Raw genomic sequence first — 21374 nt, 5'->3', positions numbered from 1 at the left:
AGACTTGAATTAACATAATGTATAAAAGTGTCTATTGTCTTCAGAAGGAAAACAGATTCTCCAGATAATTCAGACAAACTCCATATAGAGTACCAAGGCTGAGAGTCGCTCTTCAAGCACTGGATATGAACACCTTACCATGCTTTCCATGTTCAATACCAATAGGTACATAAACAATTTCTCTTAATCTATTCTCCCTTTGTAAATTTTCAAAATGAGAGCACTCTGCCTCATCCATCACACTGCCACTAGTCAGGAAAATCTAACAAAGCACAGACAAATTTTTCTTTGTTGAAGACACTGGCCAGGCAAAACGGATCACATCTACTGTCTTAATGTCACAATGAACTCTACATTTTGCATATATAATCTATCCAAATTACCTGACACTTGTTACTTTAGCAGTATCGCTATATATTGCCCATCTCAAAAAGAAACAAAAATAAGACACAGGAGCAGTCAAGTTAATTTGAAAGCTGGAATAATAACAACTTAAGAAAAGGTATATCAGCTTTGCCTATTCAATCTCCAAAAGGAAACATCAAATCAGTATGTCCTATAAATGATGGTGAAATAATAAATGTGCATTTTTATATGGAAATCTACAGTTCAACCAAAGAGTGCTTTAAATTTTAGATGGTAAATTACTGATAGGAAACTATAAGATGCATTGATGTCATTGTGGGTGGTCACCAGTTAGCTGTGCCACTGAAATGTACCCTCAAACTAACAAAATTGATCTTTCAGGAAGGGAAGCATGGACTCTGTAGATTTTTCTGAATATACAATATGTTAAAAGTGATCGTGGGTTATACAGAGACAAAAAGCTAAGTTTGGCTCTACTTCTTCACTAAACAAATACCATAAAGTGAGCTATAACATGTTAACAGCTTTGCATGCAATTTGTACTTACAAAACAACCAACTCCTTGGATCGCTTTCTGGATGAATATTTGATGCACAAATTTTCTAAATCAGCATAGGTAAATGATTTTTATTAGGTAATGTAAAATCTTTTCCACTTTTTTTTTTACTAAATCTAACTTTGTAGTTTTTCTTAATGTTTCATTAGATTATATCCATCTATTATTTCCATCCATCCATTCATTTTCTATCAGTGTTCTGGGTCCGGGCCACAGGTGCAGCAGACAGCGACCTTGAATTTGTGAAAGGCGCTCTATAAATGCAACTTCGTCTTCTTCTTATTATTATTATCCCTTTCCAGCGCTACCTCCTCCAACTCCTCTGTGGGTTACTGAGGCAGTTTCATGCCAGCCAACAGATATAATCTCTCCAGCACATCCTGGGTCTGCCCCAAGGTATCCTACCAGTTGGACATGCACCAGTGTGAGGTCAGAGCACAATGATACCAGTAGTGCCACATCATCCAAAAAACTCAAAGATGCTGTTCTGAGGCCACTAAACTGGACACTTTCCATTCCTTACTCACTCCTAGAAATTCTATCCATAAAAATTATGAACAGAATCAGTGGCAAAGGGAAGCCTGATAGAGTTGCACACCCACCAGAAATGAGTCAGACTTACTGCCAACATTACAAACCAAGCTATTGCTCCAGATGTACATGGACCAGATAGCTTACAACAGCTGACCCGGTACCCCATATTTCTGATGCACACACCACAAGACAACCTGAAGGATGCAAATGGACACTATTTCTAAGTCCATGAAACACAGGTAAACTGTGTTGTAATACTCCCATGAACCCTCCAGAATCCTTGTGAGGGTAAAAAGCAGGTTCAGTGTTCCAAATCCATGACAAAATCTGCATTGTTTGTCTTGAATACAAGGTTTGACCAACAGTTAGATTCTCTTTTCCAGAACACTGGCATAGACCTTCCCAGGGAAGCTGAGGAGTGTGATCCATTTGAACTTGAAAAATAATCTCCCCGGTCCCCATTCGTACACATGGTGACCACCACCCCAGCTTGCTAGTCCAGAGGAAATGACCCTGATCTCTATGCAATGTTGAAGAGGCATGTCAGCATGAGCCTTTAAGAACTCAGGGCGATTAGTTACATAGTTTTTGTAATTACTCTAGCGACTTTAGCTCCAGTGATGGGTGAGTCTTCCTCTGAGTCTGTTTCCATGCCAGAAGGACTTAGGAGGTACTCAAAGTGCTCTTTCCACCACCCGACTATATCTCCAGGTGAGGTCAGCAGAACTCCATGACTGCTATAAACCGCATGGGCGAAGCATTACTTCTCCATACTGAGTTGCCTGACAGTTTGCCAGAATCACTTCAAGGCTAACCAAAAGATGTTTTCCATGGTCTCACTGAACTCCTCTCAAACCCAAGATTTTGCTTCCACCACTGCCATTGCCACACTCCGCTTGGTGACAAACAGGTGCCTCTGGAGTCTCACAAGCTAACCAAGCTTGAAAGAACTCTTTTTTCATTCTGACAGCTCTTTTTACAGGTGGCATCCACAAGCTGTATGCTTTATAAGCTCTGGAAGTTTTAAGAAGGCAGGTTGAGATTCCTGAGGAATTGGATAAATTAAGCCTCGCAGAAGATAAGGGTGGAAACATGGAGAGAGGCATAAGACTCTGGAAGACGATCAAGAACACTGGAAGAGTGAATGTGGCTTCAAAAACAGTACCAGAACAGACGTGGCTAGTTTTAGTACCTGTTACTTTATGAGACATTTGCCATGGCCATTGCCATAACAGTGAGGAAGGTGATTCTTCTGAAAGTACAGCCATGGATCATTAATTGTTAAATAGGCTCAATCAGGCTTTACTCCCATTTTATGTGTGTCTTAGTCTTTCCATCTCAGTGCTCATTACAATATTATTTTGATGTTGTTGTGAAGTGCAACAATTACATGCAATTTAGCGCACTATCCTAACTTATTATGTTTTCCATATTCTTCTTCTTCTACTACTACTTTGAATATAATTATTATCAATGTTACTGTTATTATCTTTGTATTAAACCCTAAGCATTAGTATCAGAAAACTACAAAACATCATTATGAATTTAATTTTGCAGTTCAAGGTGCTGTAAAATCCTAACATCATTCTCAAATGTGAATTCCTATTCCTTACTGGGAGTGGGTATAAGATAATTTATACAAACCTCTCATGTCATACTCTTGGGTAGGACAAATTTTTATCCTAATCAGTCTTCTAGGGTAATTCCTAGGAGTAATCTGATGGGAGAGGGAGTTTGGGAGCATGCACTGATACAGTGTGTTGCTGCACCCACCACATGACAAACCGCCTCAGGATCCCAAATTAGGACTCTGAGACACCTGATAAATAAGTGCACAGATAAGTTGTACCATTTAACAATAGTGTCCTAATTCAATGTATCACCCATAAGGTTCAATATGTGCAGAAGTTACTTTAGTCTAAGCTGTTCATTGTGAAAATGATTCATTATAAACCTGTTATTTAGTTTACTGATCCAGTTTAGAGTTTCGAGCAACCATTAGCATTAGATGTTAAGTCGTGAATCAACCATGGACATTGCATACTCAAGTGCACATCTACATTTACCAAACTACAGTAGAGCCAACTGAAATAACACAAACATCTTTTTGTGAGGAACCAGAGCACACAAAGGAAAAAACCTACAGTTTTCCAGTAATGCAAAGCAAGAGAGGCAGTACCTGGGCCAAGAGTTCAACCCAGGACTCTGAAGCTGTGAAGTAACAGCACTAAACACTGCACAACTGTGCCTCTCTGAGTTAAATTACAATATTTTCTTTGAAAATGTTATTTATATAATTTAGACTCCTTTTTACAGAATATAATGTAATGGATCCCAAGCACTCCAGCATTTTTATAGCTCAGAGACCGGTTTTTGTTCTGATAAATGGCATCTGTTTCTAAACATTAATAAAGAGACAACAGCAGACACAAATGTGAGAGCTGTAAACAGTACAAATTTGTCTGGCACTTAGCGAAAATGCCTTTTGATACAAGCTGGTCTGCTTTTAGAGCATAAACGCCAATCAGACTCTTACCAAAATAGGTTGCTCACATGGATGTTAGCTTTACAGAATGATTATTTTATATTATGTACTTTCCATATTATATACAGTGTAATAATAACATTAAATCAATTAATAGGTCTGTAAATATGTCTCTTAAATCCAAGGTCATTTTTTTAAACAAAGTAATTTTTCTCTTCTATATTTGATGCACCAACATAGGGTATTACAAAGAATGTGATATTAGCTCTGCGGTGGGCTAGCACCCTGCATGGGATTTATTTCCTGGTTTGCACCCTGTGTTGGCTGGGATTGTCTCCAGCAGACCCCCGTGACCCTGTCGTTAGGATATAGCGGATTGGATAATGGATGGATGGATGATATTAGAACTTGTATGTGTTTTTCCATCTTACTGACAAGCAAAAATGTGTAACACACTTAATAAAGCAGGTGTCCTTCTTAAACACCTCAATTGACAACATGTTCTCTATCTAATTTAATTTTTTACTGGTCATAAATATAGGACTAATTTATGCTAATTACTGTAAGACAAACAAAGGTCAGTGTCAAGTATGCTTTTCTATAAAAGATACTGTTATGCTCTGTGATGGACAGCTGGAGGTTCAGTCCAGCCAGAACGTCCTTGAAAGAAAAGAGTGGAGGAAGGCAGCCTTTTCAGGGCACTGCATCCCCTGGGAAACTAGATGGCAGCTCCCCTGGACGGCAACGATTCCCTGGATTCCCTGAAAGCATCCTGGGATGTGGAGTTTGTTTCCTCAGCCCTGTTGGGTGCCGTGGGTGCCGCCAGGGGGAGTTCACCAAGAACCTGGGGACTACTACTGTTACGAAAACCAAGAAGTACTTAAGAGTCACGAGGATGGAAGCCCGCAGTACTTTCGGGCTACTTGAGGAAGGATGATGTGGTGTTTGACCCAGAGAAGGAACACTTCTGGGTCATGGACTATAAAAGGACTTTGGGAAACCCAGCAAAGCGAGCTGGAGTTGGGTGGTAGAGTGACGGAGCTGCTGGGTGGAGAGGAGGATTGTGATTATTGTTTATTATTATTATTATTTTTATTGATTTGAGAATTGTGGGGTGTACGGTGCTTTGTACACTATATTTGAAGAAAAATATTAAAGAAATCTTCTTGGTGCTTTTATACGTGTGCCCTGGACTTCTGTCTGGTGGGTTTAACTGGGCAACAGCACCTTTAGCGTCCACAGCCTTTATTTACAATGTTTGAACTGGGGACTTGGGATGGTGGCATGAAAGGCTCAGACCTTATGGGCCTTCTAAGTTAACAGCAAGCATGATTTATCAAGATGAAACTTTATAATAAAACTAGTATTTATTTAGTAAAATGAAAAAAATGATATTTAAAGTGTAGCGTATTTGCTCTGGTCTAAAAACTTACCTTTGAAAGTCCACCAACTTCCAAATAAAAGCAGATAATAAATACATTCCAAGTGACCCACAAGGTTGTCCACACAGCATACTATGAAAGAAGAAAAACAAGAAAATAATTAATGTATGAGTTACATCTCATATCACATAGCCATACTTTTGAGCATCACATATATTACACATTTCATCAATTGGCCTTAATTTGATAATATACAGTATTTTCCACAGTGTGCATGGTCACAAAGCACTTTATAAATCCAAAGGAATGAATAAAAGGGTCAAAAACATGTAAGATTAAAGATAAAACAAGCCAAATGTAAATAAGAGGATAGTACAGAACTTGCAGATATTCTAGAATAAAATGAAAATATAAAACAAACTGTAAAAATTAATTAAATTGAACTAACCACTTTATGAATGGTGTATTCAGTTTTGGTCACCATGTTACAACAAGATAGAAAATGAACATATGTGGTCTACTTGGGGACTTAGTTAACTTTTTTGAAAGTTGGGATATGTTTAGTTTTTGTTGAATTACTTCATCAAAGAAAGGGATATTGCAAATGTGTATATTAAATAGTTTTGTAATAAAGAATCATATTAAAAAACAGTGATAACTGCATGACATTACATTGGATTCAGATAGTATCCAGACAACTTCACTTTCTCCACACTTTATCGTGTTGAAGATTTCATTTTAAATTGATAAATTTGCCATCTTACCCCATCAATCTACCCTCAACAACCCATAATGACCAGACAAAAACATGTTTTTAGAATGGTCTGCAAATTTATTAAAAATCAAATATGGAAATCTCTCCTTTACATAAGTATTCAGACCCATGACTGTGCACTCCAAATTGTCATCAGGTACATTTGGTGCATTAATGATTCTTGAGATGTGTCTACAACTTAATTGGAGTCCACTTGTGTCAAAATTAGTTGAATGGATATTATTCAGAAAAGTGCACAACTGTGTATATAAGGGCCAACAATTCATATTGTAATAACCAAGCCATGAAGTCCAAGGAACTCCAGGAGACCTCCATGAAAAAAGGAAAAAAAGCTTTAAGCTGCACCAGGTAAGCTAAATGAGTTTTCTAAACTTAAAAAGTATTAAAATGCAAGCATGGCAGATTATCTAGATATAAATGTAATACCCTGTGATGTGTAAGCTGTTTACTTAGTATATCTTATACTAAACCAGCCTCACAGCTCCATTATCTGCAACAAAAGTTATCATATGTCAATGGACAACTATAGTGGTCTTTCAAAATCAAATTTGTGAGCTCTCTACATTATCAGATAACAGGCCAACATTGCCTGGGTAACTAATGTTATTGATGTATTCCCCATTTATATATACCTGTACAAACTGTAGATTCACACATTCTCTAACACATTAAACATAATTAAGGGTCACGGAGGCTGCTAAAGCCAATCTCAGCAGCACTAAGTTCAAAAGCAGGAAATAAAACCAATGTGGAGGACTGCCGGCTTCGTGCTCCGGCCCTCACCCCCAGGCCGCCAGGAGGAGCTCTCCCGACAGCAGAATCGTGCCCCGAGTTCCAGCAGGGCCTCATGGACTATGTAGTGTTTATACACAGCCCTGCTGGATACCTTGGGGGCCACCAGGAGTCGCTGTAGGGGGGCTCGTGGGCTCTTATGTGCCCTATAACCCAGGAGTACGTCACGGTCACGTGACAGGAAGGAATGACGTGCTCCCGGGTTGAAGAAAAGGACTGTTTACCCTGACCCGGAAGGAATAAGGGACTGTGGTCTGATTGGACAGGAACACCTCTGGGTCAGGGGCTATAAAAGGACGATGGGCCAGTCCAGACACTGAGCTGAGCTAGGAGGTATTAGGGCGAAGTGTCTGGGCAAGGAGGAAGAGTATTGTTTGTGATTTGTGTGAGGAGTTTGGAGAGTGCTTTGTGCACATTGTTACAAATTAATAAAGAGTCTGGGACTTTTACCTGGTGTCTAGTGTGGTACCTGAGGGTTCAAGAGAGCACAAGCGCCCCCTACTGCCACACCAGACAGAATGTCAGTCCATCACAGGGCCCATTTAAACACAAACACTCATTCAAAATGGGGCCAGTTTGGAGTAACCAACTTAAGTTGCCCTTCTTTGAGAGAAAAAACAATATATAGCAGAAAATACGCACAGATAAGCAGAGAAACTGCAAACTGCACACAGGCAAAAGCCAGACACAGGATTCAACAACTAAGGATGCCAGCTCTGTGAAGCACCAGCACTAACTGCAAGTCAAGTCAAGTCAAGTTGGGGAGCATGCACTGGTACAGTGTGTTGCCACACCCACTACACAACAAAACAACTCGGGATCCTGGTTTGCAACTCCCCAGGCAGACACGCAGTCCAGTTCCACCCTCCAGAAATGACCCTCTATCTGCTGCAGCCAGGAGTTACGTGGCCGACCCCTTGGCTGGGTCTCCAAAAATGAGGATCTTACGAGCTGGATCACCCTCGGGGAAACACGCCACATGGCCGTAGTGCCGTAACTGACACTCCCTCACAATGCAGGTAATGTGCCTCATTCAGGATTCCATGAGCAACTGCTCATTTGACACATAGTCAAACCAACGGTACCCAAGGATGTTCTGGAGAGACACAGTACCAAAGGTGTCCAGTCTTCGCCTCAGGTCACTGGATAGCATCCATGTCTTGCAACCATATAGCAAGACAGGAAGCACCAGGACTCTAAAGGCTTGGGCCTTTGTCCTTTTGCATAGATATTGGGAGCACCACACACCCCTTTCCAGTGACTTCATGACCTCCCCATGCTCTCCCAATTCGTCTACTGACTTCATTGGATGAGTCACCAGAGACATGAATGTCACTGCCAAGGTAAGTAAACCTCTTAACAAGGTCGACACTCTCTCCGCAAACAGACACACTGCTAATGGCTGTGCCCAAGAGGTCATTAAAGGCCTGGATCTTGTTTTTTATCCAGGACACTTGCAAGCCCTGACACTCAAACTCCTAACTCAGTCTCTCAGGATCCCTGATCAGAACCTCCATTGACTCTGCGAAGATCACAGCATCGTCAGCAAAGTCAAGATCCGTGAATCTTTCTTCACCAACAGATGCCCCACAGCCGCTGGACATTTGCTCTTGGTGAAGAACTAACTGCACTACTCCATTTATCATTTAAGACCATTTAATGGGCATCTCAGTGACTTATTCTTTGTTTATGATGTAAAATGTTTTGGATATTATTTTTTAGGGACAATATACAGTAAAAAGGTGACTTTTAAGACATGTATGATATTCACATACACTGTCAAATGATCCAGGTTTATCAGACCATTTTTATAAACATGATTGAATAAGGCAATTAGGACGATACTGCCTTGGTTAACAATCTTAAAGAGTTATTTGTATATTTGACTTCATCCATTTAGCTGTTTATTACTTGCATGATCAAATGTTTCATTTTACTTTTTAGTATATATAATTATTCTGTGTCTTCCAGTGTTATTGTCTTCATACAGCTGCTGTGTAAAATTTCTAGAGCATTAGTTTGTCCTTTTTCATTTTACTCCTAGAATTGATTTTACTTTCTGCGTTCCTTTAACAGATCTTTTAACAACAGTGATCAGGATTTATTTATTTCATTGTCATGTGCATTGCTCATTATTGTGGTTAATTCTGATTCCTCAATTTATGTCCTCAATGCATAAGAACAAATATTTTACCTGGCAAACAACAACTTCCTTTCTCACCACTACGCTGTACAAGTGGCGCTCGGACTTTCAGTGCTTGTCAATCAAAATGTATCACCATAAACAGAGTGTTGCCAGTAATTTGATTCCACTTGAATCCCTGGTCATTCCTCAGATTGCCATGTGCTTATTTTACATTCAACAGTAACTTCTTCACCTTGTTTTTCCAGCTATTGAATCAGTTCCTTTTTATGCTGCATGTCAAGATTGTATTAATGTATATTTTTGCTCTCATGATAATATTGGAAAAAACCTCTAGTTTTGACTTAGCAAAATTTTAAATTAAAGTTTCAGTTAGCAATTTGGTTTTGGTAAAAAATAAAATAAATATTGCAATTTCCTGTGTATAGGACCCGGGCAACAACTACAACCCTCTTATTAAACCCCAGAAGAAAATGGTTATACATCTCTGCCACTGTCATGATTAATGCCTGTCTGGCTAGACTGTCATTCTATCCAAAGAAAACATCACAGGCAACAAGGAACTATAAAGGAAGTTATTTTATATTCACAACTGACCAGATATTCTCAGACAAAATAATTATTACTGAAAAACTTCCTCAATATTCAATAACAATAATCTTCTTGATTAACTGCTTTTAAATGTCCCTTTCTTCCTGGAATTTACTTTATACAGATTCTATTAACTTTGAAAGTTTTTTTTCCATTCATTTATATGCATATCATAATGCTGCTGCTTGTGTTATTTTTATTTTTGTTTCTTTACCAATATTTCTTTGGCATCATTTTGTCGCCTTTTGTGAGTTTTGTTTTCACATACTCCACCATTTTGTCTAGCTGTTCACTATGATGCCACAATACAGGGTTACTAGTTATTGTATGTGATTCACGTGAACCATGACATCATGGTGGCCTAGCGGTCTCAAACATATAGAATCAATCAGACTTGGTATAAAAACAAAAGGAAGGCAATATATTTTGATCCTGGTTTGGACTCTCAATTAATTTTAACTTTAAGTTAATTCTTGTGAACGAGTTTGCCAATTTCTGCTTTCCTCAGTGCTTCAACCTTTGCTACGTCCATGTTTTTTTTTTCAAATTGCCCATTAATTTCTGTCTCTCTGAGAGTCTTTTCCGCATCAATCTAATATTCATATTGAGAGAGTTATAACACAGAAGAAGTCCTGCAGGGAATTTAATTCTGTGATTGAAAATTTGTAATCTTGTCATGTATCAACACACCTTTGAAGTGTTACTTACTACTAAGTCACAATTCAGATTTCATCTGTGCTACGTAGATATTGAAATTCCCATTGACAATTTACAAATGGCACAGCTCTTAAATGACTGCCTGTTTAGGAATAACTCATTGCAGATAATAACTGCAACTAAATGACGAAACATCTCTTTACAGGTGAAAAGCTTCATTTGAAAGAATGTTAGCCACCATCCTTTTCAAGCACCCTTTAATGCACTGTAGATTTTGTTGCTTTTGCATTTTAATACATTTTAAATCCATATTTACAGAACATGTTTGGCCAGTTTCAGCCATAAACTATTTGGTTTGTCCAAAAGTAAAGTTATGCGAGTACCAACCTCTAACATTGCTATGTCTATAAAAGATATACTGTAGCGAAGTTAAAAAAAAAAAGTGCAGTCAAATTATTTCTAAATTAAAATCTTTTAAAAATAAAAAAAAATTGGCCACATCACATTATCAAGCATTATGTACGGTGAAAACTTATTATCCTGGGATATCCTGCCCAAGAGTGCATGTCACTCCACCAGCTTAGAAATTACAACTAGAAATGAGTTCAGAGAAATTTTACATCCCAGTTTATGTGAATATAGCAAAATACCCGCGCTTCGCAGCGGAGAAGTAGTGTGTTAAAGAAGCAATGAAAAAGAAAAGGAAACATTTTGAAAATAACGTAACATGATTGTCAATGTAATTGTTTTGTCACTGTTGTGAGTGATGAGTGTTGCTGTCATATATATATATATATATATATATCTATACTAATAAAAGGCAAAGCCCTCACTCACTCACTCACTCACTGACTGACTCACTCACTCACTCACTCATCACTAATTCTCCAACTTCCCGTGTAGGTAGAAGGCTGAAATTTGGCAGGCTTATTCCTTACAGCTTACTTACAAAAGTTGGGCATAACTGGAACCTATTTTTCTACATATAATGTAATAGAGTTGAGTTGGAGATCGCCGTGGGGGGCGGAGTTTCGTGTGACATCATCACGCCTCCTACATAAATATGTAGAGAACAAGGAAGAAACTCCAAACAGCGATGAGCACAAAACGCCATTTCACAATTGAGAAGGCAGAAAAACATTATGAAGCAAATAAGCATATTCATAAGTACAGCTACTGCGGAAACAAAGCACGGCGTGAACCGTAAGTTTATATTAAATTAAGTTCATAGACAGGCTGCCACTAGCGTTTGTAATTTAGTGCCTGCCCATATAAGGCCGTCCATCAGCGGCAATCCAATACAAACACTGCCGGTAAATATTCACGTGTGAAGGACTGTGCTTATGCAGAGGAAGATGAGATGGTCAGGGTGGTGTTTGGCACAAACTCATTGAAACTGCGAGAGAAACTTTTAAGTGCCGGGTCTTAGCTGACATTACACGAGATGGCACCAGCACAGCTGGGAACCATCGATGCAAGAACACCAAGCGGCTCACGTGAACTGACGCAGTGCACAGATAAAAAGCAACAGTTCCAAAGAGTGCTGAACAAAAACCGAATTACACAATTGAGAAGGCAGCAAAAAATATGAAGCGCCTGATACATAGAATCATATTCATAAGTGCAGCTACTGCGAAACAAAGCACACGGTGGAAAAAGTGAATGTCCCGCTAAAGGAAGACAGTGTAAAAAACCCGTGCATGCAGTTTGTCACATCTCAGATAAAGAGGAAGACGAGCTGTTTATTGATGCAGTAAGAAACTAATCGATGAATGAAACCTCTTATCTTTACAACGATTGACAAACACGGAATGTAACTTGAACACAACACATCGTACAAATACGACCCTGATTGAAACAAATAATGATAATCAAATCCTTGATGACAGCAACATTCAATAACACTCACAAAACAATTACTGTATATTGACAGTCATGTTACGTTATTTTTAAAATGTTCCCTTTTCATAACTTCTACTTCTCCACTCGATACGCTGGTATATATATATAAATGTATATATATACCCGATCTACAGTACATACTCCATAAACAAGCCACACGCTGTGGCGCAATTGTAGAGTCTTTGCCTCTAATGCCGACATTCGAGGTTCGATTCCCGAGAGGGGATGCACTGAGTATGTACGCGCGCTACCCGATTCATTTTACCTTCGATCTCCTTGGTTTGGGACGTATGAAAAATATTCGTTAACGCAGAATCATGTTATGTTATTTTTAAAATGTTTCCCTTTATTAGCACAAGCACAGTTGAGAAGCTTCGATGCATGTACTCCATAACGCGTTAAAAAAATAACGCATTTAATCACACTTTCAATTCCAAGCAAACGGAACTTTTGTCAATGCATGATTTCCTGGTACATCCATTACACTGATGCACACATCACAGCTACAAAAATGTTAGAGTCGGAATAAAGCGCGTTCTTACGACTGATCATTTCGACTTCCCGAGCAAAGCCTTGATAAAAGCATGGTTTTGTGCACAATGAAAAGCAAGCAAAATTAGATGCATTACAGAAAGCAGACTTTGTGGCTCTTACTGGGGATCATTGGACTTCCGTGACCGTTAGTAATTCTGATTACATCTAATTACAAAATGTTCAATGAACACACTGTTTTAGCCTAATGTACAAAATAATTTTGGCTAATGTTACTCAGAGTTTAAAGATTAAGTTGGTCAAATTACCTTTTATGTTTCTGACTTATTTTTTTAAGAAGAAAAACTGCACTTTATGTTGAAATTTTGGTTATTATTATTTAAAGACAATACTATTCTGAAAATCTACTTAAAGTACTTAAACTACCACTTTATTTTTAAGTCTGCCCAATTTTAACCAGGGATGATATTTTTGTTTCTGTTTTGAATTCAAATGCAGTTTAAAGGCTTTTTTTCAGAAATTAAAACAGCTTCAGTTTACAATATTCATGTACATGTCTATTATTTGATTCTGTCGCCCACTAAAACACTTTTAAATTAAAAAAAACATTTGCGATTTGGGGCAAATTTACGTGTGCGATTACATACGATTAATCAAGATTAATTCTTACACAGCCTCTAATTAATTGGATTAATTTTTTAATCGAGTCCCACCCTAATATATATATATGTGGATATATATATGTAGATTTGTATATATATATGTTTATATACAGTATATATGTAGATATGTATATGTGTATATACAGTATGTATATATATGTGTGTGTGTATATACAGTATGTGTATATATGTATATGTATATATATGTATGTGTGTATATGTATATATATATAACTGTATATATATATGTGTATAGATGTATATATATATATATTTATATATATATATGTTTATATATGTGTCTGTGTGTGTATATATAACACTCATGACAATGACAAAACAATTACATTGTCAATCATGTTACGTTATTATTAAAATGTTTCCTTTTCTTTTACTTCTCCTGCCAATCGAGGTATTTTGCTATATATATATATATATATATATATATATATATACACAGATATATATAAATATATATATGTATATATAAATAGATAGATATGACAACAACACTCATATCAACAACAAAACAATTACATTAACAATCATCTTACGTTATTTTTAAAATGTTTGCTTTTCTTTTTCATAACTTCTTTAACACACTACTTCTCCGCTGCGAAGCGCGGGTATTTTGCTAGTATATATATATAAATATAAATATATATATATATTTACACACACACACAAACATATATATATACATATCTATACATATACACATATATATACATACACACACATATATACACACAAATACATATATATATATATATACATACACACACACATATATAAACATATATACATATACATACATATCTACATATATACACACACAGCTATTTCGTATCAGTGCAATACGCTGTTTGTTAAAACGGATAACTCCCGCTCTTACGTGCAAGTCTGCATGGATATTATGAACTATCGTATTTGTTCAAGTTCTATTTAAATTTTAAATAGAAGGAATTTTTATTTAGTCGACAGAAATATCTTTGGTAGGAATGGTAAAAACAGACAGGAATATTATTCCTGAATAAATCAACTCAAACCTTAAACAACTTATAATATTTTGCTCTCCATAAAAGCATATCCTGTCGAAATTATACAAGTTAGAAATAAAGTAAACGTTAAAAGAACAAACATTCAAATTTCTTTACTCTTATGTAATTTTATATAAAAATAAACTTAGATTTTAAATATCCCAAAAGATTTTGCTCTCCATAAAAATATATCCTGTCAAAATTATACAAATTCAAATATGAACATGCTGCATAACAAAACCTGGAAATATAAATAAAATGTGTTCCTTTCAGCAATAACAAATCAAATCATTCAGTTGTCTTTGCTCATATGTCATTTTAGAGCTGGACGCCTGGCATCTTTTTTTGGCCACAGGTTCATTTCTGTTTGGTGTGAGGTTCTGTGTTGTGGAGATTCTCAGGATGGATTGCAGGTGCTCATCAGTGAGGCGACTCCTGTGTGCTGTTTTGTTAGTCTTTATCACTGAGAAGAGCTTCTCACACAGATATGTGCTACCAAACATGCACAAGGTTCAAGCCGCATGTAGACGGACTTTTTTTGTTCTTCAAAGTCACCAAAGCGCCGTGCAAACTCAGTGCGCTCAGTTTATCAGCAAAGTGCGATTTGGGAACACCGTAGTGACGACTTGGTTTAACATTACTTGGTAACAGGGAAAGTGGGGCAAGTGGTTGTGTCTCCCATAAAAGCAGCTTCAATTGAAATCACTTTGTGATTGTGCACGGTAAAACGTCCGCTGAAGTGTCAGATTCTTATTTAATTCTTCTGCTTTCTGTATCTTCTGCATTGCATTCAGGTCTTTCAGGTTACCCTGATGTTTTGTTTTATAGTGCCGTCTTAGATTAAATTCTGTAATTACAGCCACATTAGCTCCACAAATGAGACACACGGGTTCAGTAAACATATACTCAGCCTCCCATCGGTTTTAAAGGCTCTATTTTCAGAATCAACTTTCTCTTCAGCATCGTGAGCTAGCTTCGCAATAACTTGCAGCATCATAAGGTAGACTTGATTAACGCGTAAGTGTTCGGCAAGGCAGCTGAAGCGCTGCATTATGGGATCTGTAGTTTATTGTGTTACCAGCGCTTCATATACCCGGCTTTAATAACAATAATACAGTATATAAAATGATCTCGGGGCGGATATAATTACACGCCGGGCGGATGTGGCCCGCGCCCTTGAGTTTGACACATATGGACTAAATAGAACTTGAAAAGATATATTTTTTCAAATGTGATCGCGCAATTCAGATAGAGTTGACGCAAGACTACAGCCTGCATGCCTCAATAAGTCATCCTCCCTCGCCTTACTTTTTACCGCTCATCTAATGAATACACTGAGTATGGCTTTACCAAAACAATCATTGATGGCTAATAAAGTATCCATTATTCGAGTATGTAGATCGGGTTATATATATATACATATATATATACCCGCGTATCGCAGCGAGAAGTAGTGTGTTAAAAAGCTAGAAAAGAAAAGGGAACATTTTAAAAATAACGTAACATGACTGTCAATATACAGTATTTGTTTTGTGAGTGTTACTGAGTGTTGCTGTCATCAAGGATTTGATTATCATTATTTCTTTCAATCAGGTTCGTATTTGTAGGATGTGTTGTGTTCAAGTTACATTCCGTGTTTGTCAATCGCTGTAAAGATGACAGGTTTCATTCATCGATTCGCTTCTTACTGCATCAATAAACAGCTCGCTTCTTCTTTATCTGAGACCTGACACACTGCATGCATGGGTTTTTTACACTGTCTTCCTTTAGCGGACATTGACTTTTTCCAACGTGTGCTTTGTTTCCGCAGTAGTTGGATTTATGAATATGCTTGTATGTATGAGACGCTTCATATTTTTTGCTGCCTTTTCAATTGTGTAATTCGGTTTTGTTCAGCTCTTTGGAACTGTTGCTTTTATCTGTGCACTGCGCCAGTTCACGGAGCCACTCGGTGTACATGCATCGAAGGTTCCCAGCTGTGCTGGTGCCATCTCCTGCTATGTCCATGGCTGTATTTAATGTTACCTTAGTCCTGGCACTTAAAACTTTCTCTCGCAGTTTCGCTGAGTTTGTGTCAAACACCACCCTGACCATCTCATCTTCCTCTCCATAAGCACAGTCCTTCACCCGTGAATATTTACCCGTGGCAGTTTGCTATTGGATTGCCGCTGACGGACGGCCTTATATGGGCAGGCACTAAATTACAAACGCCAGCGCAGCCTGTCTATGAACTTAATTTAAAGTGTAGGTTTACATCGTGCTTTGTTTCCGAAGTAGCAGAACTCATGAATATGGTTGTATATGTCACTCGCTCGCTTCTTATTGTTTCGCTGCCTTCTCAATTATATAATGCATGTTTTCTTCAGTGGTTTTTGGAGCTCTTCCTGGTTTTCTATGTACTGCGTGATTACGTGGGAGGCGTGATGATGTCACACGAAACTCCCCCCACGGCGTTGAAGCTCATCTCCATTACAGTAAATGGAGAAAAACTGCTTCCAGTTATGACCATTACGCATAGAATTTCGATATAAAACCTGCCCAACTTTTGTAAGGAAGCTGTAAGGAATGAACCTGCCAAATTTCAGCCTTCCACCCACACGGGAAGTTGGAGAATTAGTGATGAGTCAGTGAGTGAGTGAATGAGTGAGTGAGGGCTTTGCCTTTTATTAGTATAGATTAACACGAGTTTAAAAAATCATTGTAAGGTTAACTTAATAAATTACAACACAAAAGTCACTGAAAGCAAAAATAAACATATCCAATCGAGTTTAATATCTAGTAACATAAATGAAGAAAAGTAAGTGGCACTTTTGGTCTTATAGAAAGAATAAGTTAGTACTGTGTTAGAGCGGAGTACTCAGTCCCAAGAAAGGACAAAATTCTTCTGTCTGTCAGATGGACTTTTCCCAAGTGAAAGACAAGCAATAATGTAGAGAAGCTGAAAGATGGCATTTTAGGTCAATCTATTTGATGACTTAGGGTGTTAGAAGCAGGCTACAGGCTACACAGTAAAAAGCTTTAAAGGCAGACTAATCTTAAGAAGGAAAAAATAAATTAGCCTGTCATCTCTTCACAAAGTGACCAGAATATTAATAACCAATATCAAAATATCTTCCTTGTAAGCCGAGCCACAGCCAAAAAGCCATGAGAAGACCCTGAATGCTCGTAATTGGTGAACTTCTGACAAAATGACAAATTTAACGAAATGACCTATTTGTATCTTTGATGTCATTTTAGCACCCTGAGTAGAAGAAATATTATGTAAATGAGTAGGTGGGCTGGGATTTGCATAACATCTTCTGATCCCATTTTGGAAGGCATAGTTCTCTTGTCACTTTGGCAGATATTTTACTTTGATCGTTCACAACTAGGAGTCACTGAACATACACTTTCAATTAAAATTATACGGAATGAAATGCTATTTACATAGATTAACATTCTTCCTTTGATCTCACAATAAATGCATTTATTACCACATGTCGGACTCTTTTGATGTTTGGGTCAAGATTTTAACTACTGGCAGTCAAATGCAATAATTATGCCTAGAGTGATAACGCAGGATATTTTTTCTGCACACTATAAGTAAACGTTTGACGATTTAACTACACTTCCTATAAATTTAGAAGATATTGCACACTTATTTGTCAGTTCCATTGTCTAATAAAATGTATTATGAATCAAAATGTGTCATTAATCACTGTCACAGTAGCAGTTAACACATACTGCACATTTTACAAAAAAAAAACCAATATATCTTACCACCACAATGTAGCGAGGTCTGTACTGAATTGTCCCAAACAGGCCCAAAATGACGATTATGATCTGAAAGAAGTTCACAAGGATGGGTGCCCACTGATATCCAAGAAAATCAAAGACCTGCCGTTCCAATGCTGCCAGCTGTAAAAACAAAAAAAAAAACATTAATATCATTTATTTATAGCTATCCCAGGCAAGCCTGTATTTTTCTTGCAGTCTCTATAAAAAAAGTCATTTTATACATTAAAAATAAACTTTTATTGGAAAAGGGATACTCTGTGGCACACCCATTAATAATGCTTGAGGGGCCCGAGTTCCAGTCATTGTAAAGTCTGCATATGCTTTCTCTGACATCTAAAAGATGTGCCAATTATGTGAACTGGCAAGATCAAGTCAGCAAGGTATCAGTGACTTTGATGAAGATTTTCACTTTGCACTCAGTTTACTGTCATCTGTGATCTGACCTCTCTGCCTGAATTGGACTACATTCTCATTTTCTCCTTTTTCCGAATCAGTGAAATGCGTCTGTGTCTTTAGCCGACCTCTGACTAGTTGAATCCACAAGCAACTCCGCAAATGGATCTCTCCTCTCCAGGCTGGTAGCAGTTCTTCATCCTCATAGAAACCCACCCAATGGTAAAGCATGAGTGTGCAAATGGGTGTGAAGATTTCACATTTTTGATGCTTGCTTACATCTGATATTTGAAACTTTAAACATGAAGCTAAACAATACACCAATATGCCATCCTATTGTAGGTAAAATTTTGAATTTAAAGATGCAACTAATCTGTTTTCAGAATGCATTTCTGCAGTAGAGGTTCAGAAGAAAAAGTCCATTATTATTAGTTAAAAATAATCACAAAGGCTTTAGGGTTTGCTTTATTTGCTACGTTATTTCACTTGAGGTGAATTTCACTTTTTCTATTACTTATGATATGAACCCTATCAGTGGTACAGGAGGATTCCTATTTTGCACTGATCCATCCCAAAATTACCACTTCTTACATTCTTACATTGTTATAAATGTCACAGATTCTGACAGTCCTAGCAATAATTTAGATGGGATTTATTTAGCTGCGTGAAAGAGAAGGTGGACACCATTAGAGTTTGAGAAATGCCCAATCATTTCACAGTCAGTCTATCTCCATGTAACTCAAAACTAGAAATGAGGTAAATTGTGTGCACTTATAAACTGATGTCACATAAAGTCTGAACTTTTAGTTATGGATCATGTCAGACTTGCCAACTGCAGTGTCTGAATTTGCTGCTGGACCACGTCAGTTTAAATGACTGAAAATCGCTGAGCATGTCCAATTTATTAACTGCATGCTAGCCTTCCATCACAATCCTGCTTGGCCATTTTCATGATAGCCGATAGTGTGCTGCCTGATTTAGACCATTCTGTATGAAGAGTTAATAGTTACAGTGAGTTCATCTGCAATCTCAGCCCCTTTTTTTCATTTTACCATTTTGTCACGGTATGTAAAACACAAGACATCAGATGAGCTTTTGTTCAGTTTGTGAGTTCCAAACCCCTGCAATTACTTATTCCTCATTGCTAAATTAATTGCTTTGTACTTCCAGATGAGCATTCATTAGTTTTCAGAAAATCAAACAGGGCCAATTTTACAAGAGCAAGTCATAGACTAGTTGGAGTAAGTTGCTGGGAATGTCACATTTAATGACTTCCTTTATGGGAGCATGTCACCAACTTACTCTAACTCCCTGAAGTTATGTTAATGAAGGCTATGACTGAATATCACTGAAAAATATGACATGGCGTAAAGATGTCACATATGTGGGAAGAGTGGGGCCAGGATTCTGCAAATCTCAGCTGTCCTTCTACTTTGCTGTCTTTTGTACATCTCATCAGTGAAGTCAGCCACAAACCAAAGTGCTGCTTGATGAATCAAGCAGTGCTATCATGTTATAAAACTACAGAGCGTGATGAAAATTTTTTTAAATATTTCTACTTATGTTGTGCTGAGATGAATGGTGGAAGACTAAACATGTGAGCCAAAATGTGAATTTGCATTTCCTGCTGGACTCCAGAAAACTGAAATTTGGTGACAATAAAAACATTTCTAAGGACACTGCCCTTAGTCCAAAACTGGCTGTGACAATGCATGTGAGTTATTGTACAAAATAAATGGACAGCTCCTCCAATGTTAGTGAAAGCTCCTGATCACAGTGTAAATGCAGGGTAACAAGTGGAAACAGAGTTGTATAAACTCTCTTCTGTTTTATAGTGTGAATGCTTTCATTGTTCCTTCACTGATAGAACAACGTTAAGGAGCTTGAGCCATATTTTATTTTAAGATTATTTCATGTTCTTTAACGAGGCTAAATGTGTAAAGGCTTGTATACGTAATTGTGAAGATCTGGTACTCACTGCATGTACCAAATGGGATACATGCTGGGCTTTACAAGTAAATGCAGCAGAGTGCAACCAAGCATCAGACCTTTCAAGCTAAAATACCTGCTTCTCAGGACGGTAGGTTTATGTTCAGTCATCTGAAGGACCTCCACTGACATCTCTATCACAGTGCATGTACTGTACACCTCCTATCACAGCCTGTTACACACAGATCAACCACTTTGCTTAAGGGGTTTTAAAAGTGGCAGCTCTTGGACAAAGATAGATATCACTTCAATAATGCAACGGGCACACATCACAAGAGGCATAAGCTCATTTTTAATCTTTTCCCATCAGACTAGAAAGGAGAAATGACTTGCAGCTCTAATAAGAAAATCAGCAGAAGCCACTTACTTGTGTTATAGTTTAATGTGTTGCAAAATGTAAAATGTACAGTATAAAAGTGTAGGGTGTAAACAGACTAGTAGAGGTAAACCCCAAAGCAAAAAAAATAATAATAATTGCCATTATATTATATTTTCACTTTTTGAATACACTATGCCATAGAGAATGATTAAAGATGCAATCAGGTATATACAGTATACATCACCATTAATCAGCCCTTCAGGTCTTTCCTATTGTTTGAGGAGGAAGCACACTCTTTTAAGTATCCAGTGATAATGTCCTTTCTAAATGTTATTCAGAGGGGCCAATCATCATTAGCATACAAATGTGTATAATATCACAAACAGCATGTGATGAAAAGAAGTGACACTTAGATGATCTGATTACTTTCATTTAAGTTAAACACTTGCACTTAGGACCTATAGAACAACAATCAAAACTAATGAGTTTGACTAATTTGACCTACGACTCTCACACCTT

The 21374-nt window shown here is 37.5% G+C and overlaps 1 protein-coding gene across 2 annotated transcripts in view; it reads right to left on the bottom strand.

Annotated features, from left to right (window-relative positions):
- The window catches only part of nkain4 (sodium/potassium transporting ATPase interacting 4), a 240531-nt gene that overhangs the window by 133933 nt on the left and 85224 nt on the right, over positions 1-21374 (bottom strand). For both annotated transcript variants that reach the window (XM_039735556.1, XM_039735557.1), the window contains exons 2-3: positions 18137-18274; positions 5375-5455 (exon numbers count right to left, since the gene is read on the bottom strand). In XM_039735556.1, the coding sequence (XP_039591490.1) occupies positions 5375-5455; positions 18137-18274 (219 nt within the window). The remainder of the gene's footprint in view (positions 1-5374; positions 5456-18136; positions 18275-21374) is intronic.

The sequence above is a fragment of the Polypterus senegalus genome, chromosome 14, assembly GCF_016835505.1.
Source record: "Polypterus senegalus isolate Bchr_013 chromosome 14, ASM1683550v1, whole genome shotgun sequence".
NCBI lineage: Eukaryota > Metazoa > Chordata > Cladistia > Polypteriformes > Polypteridae > Polypterus > Polypterus senegalus.
Note: the sequence above shows the minus strand (reverse complement) of the source record. Positions and strands in the feature narration are given on the sequence as shown.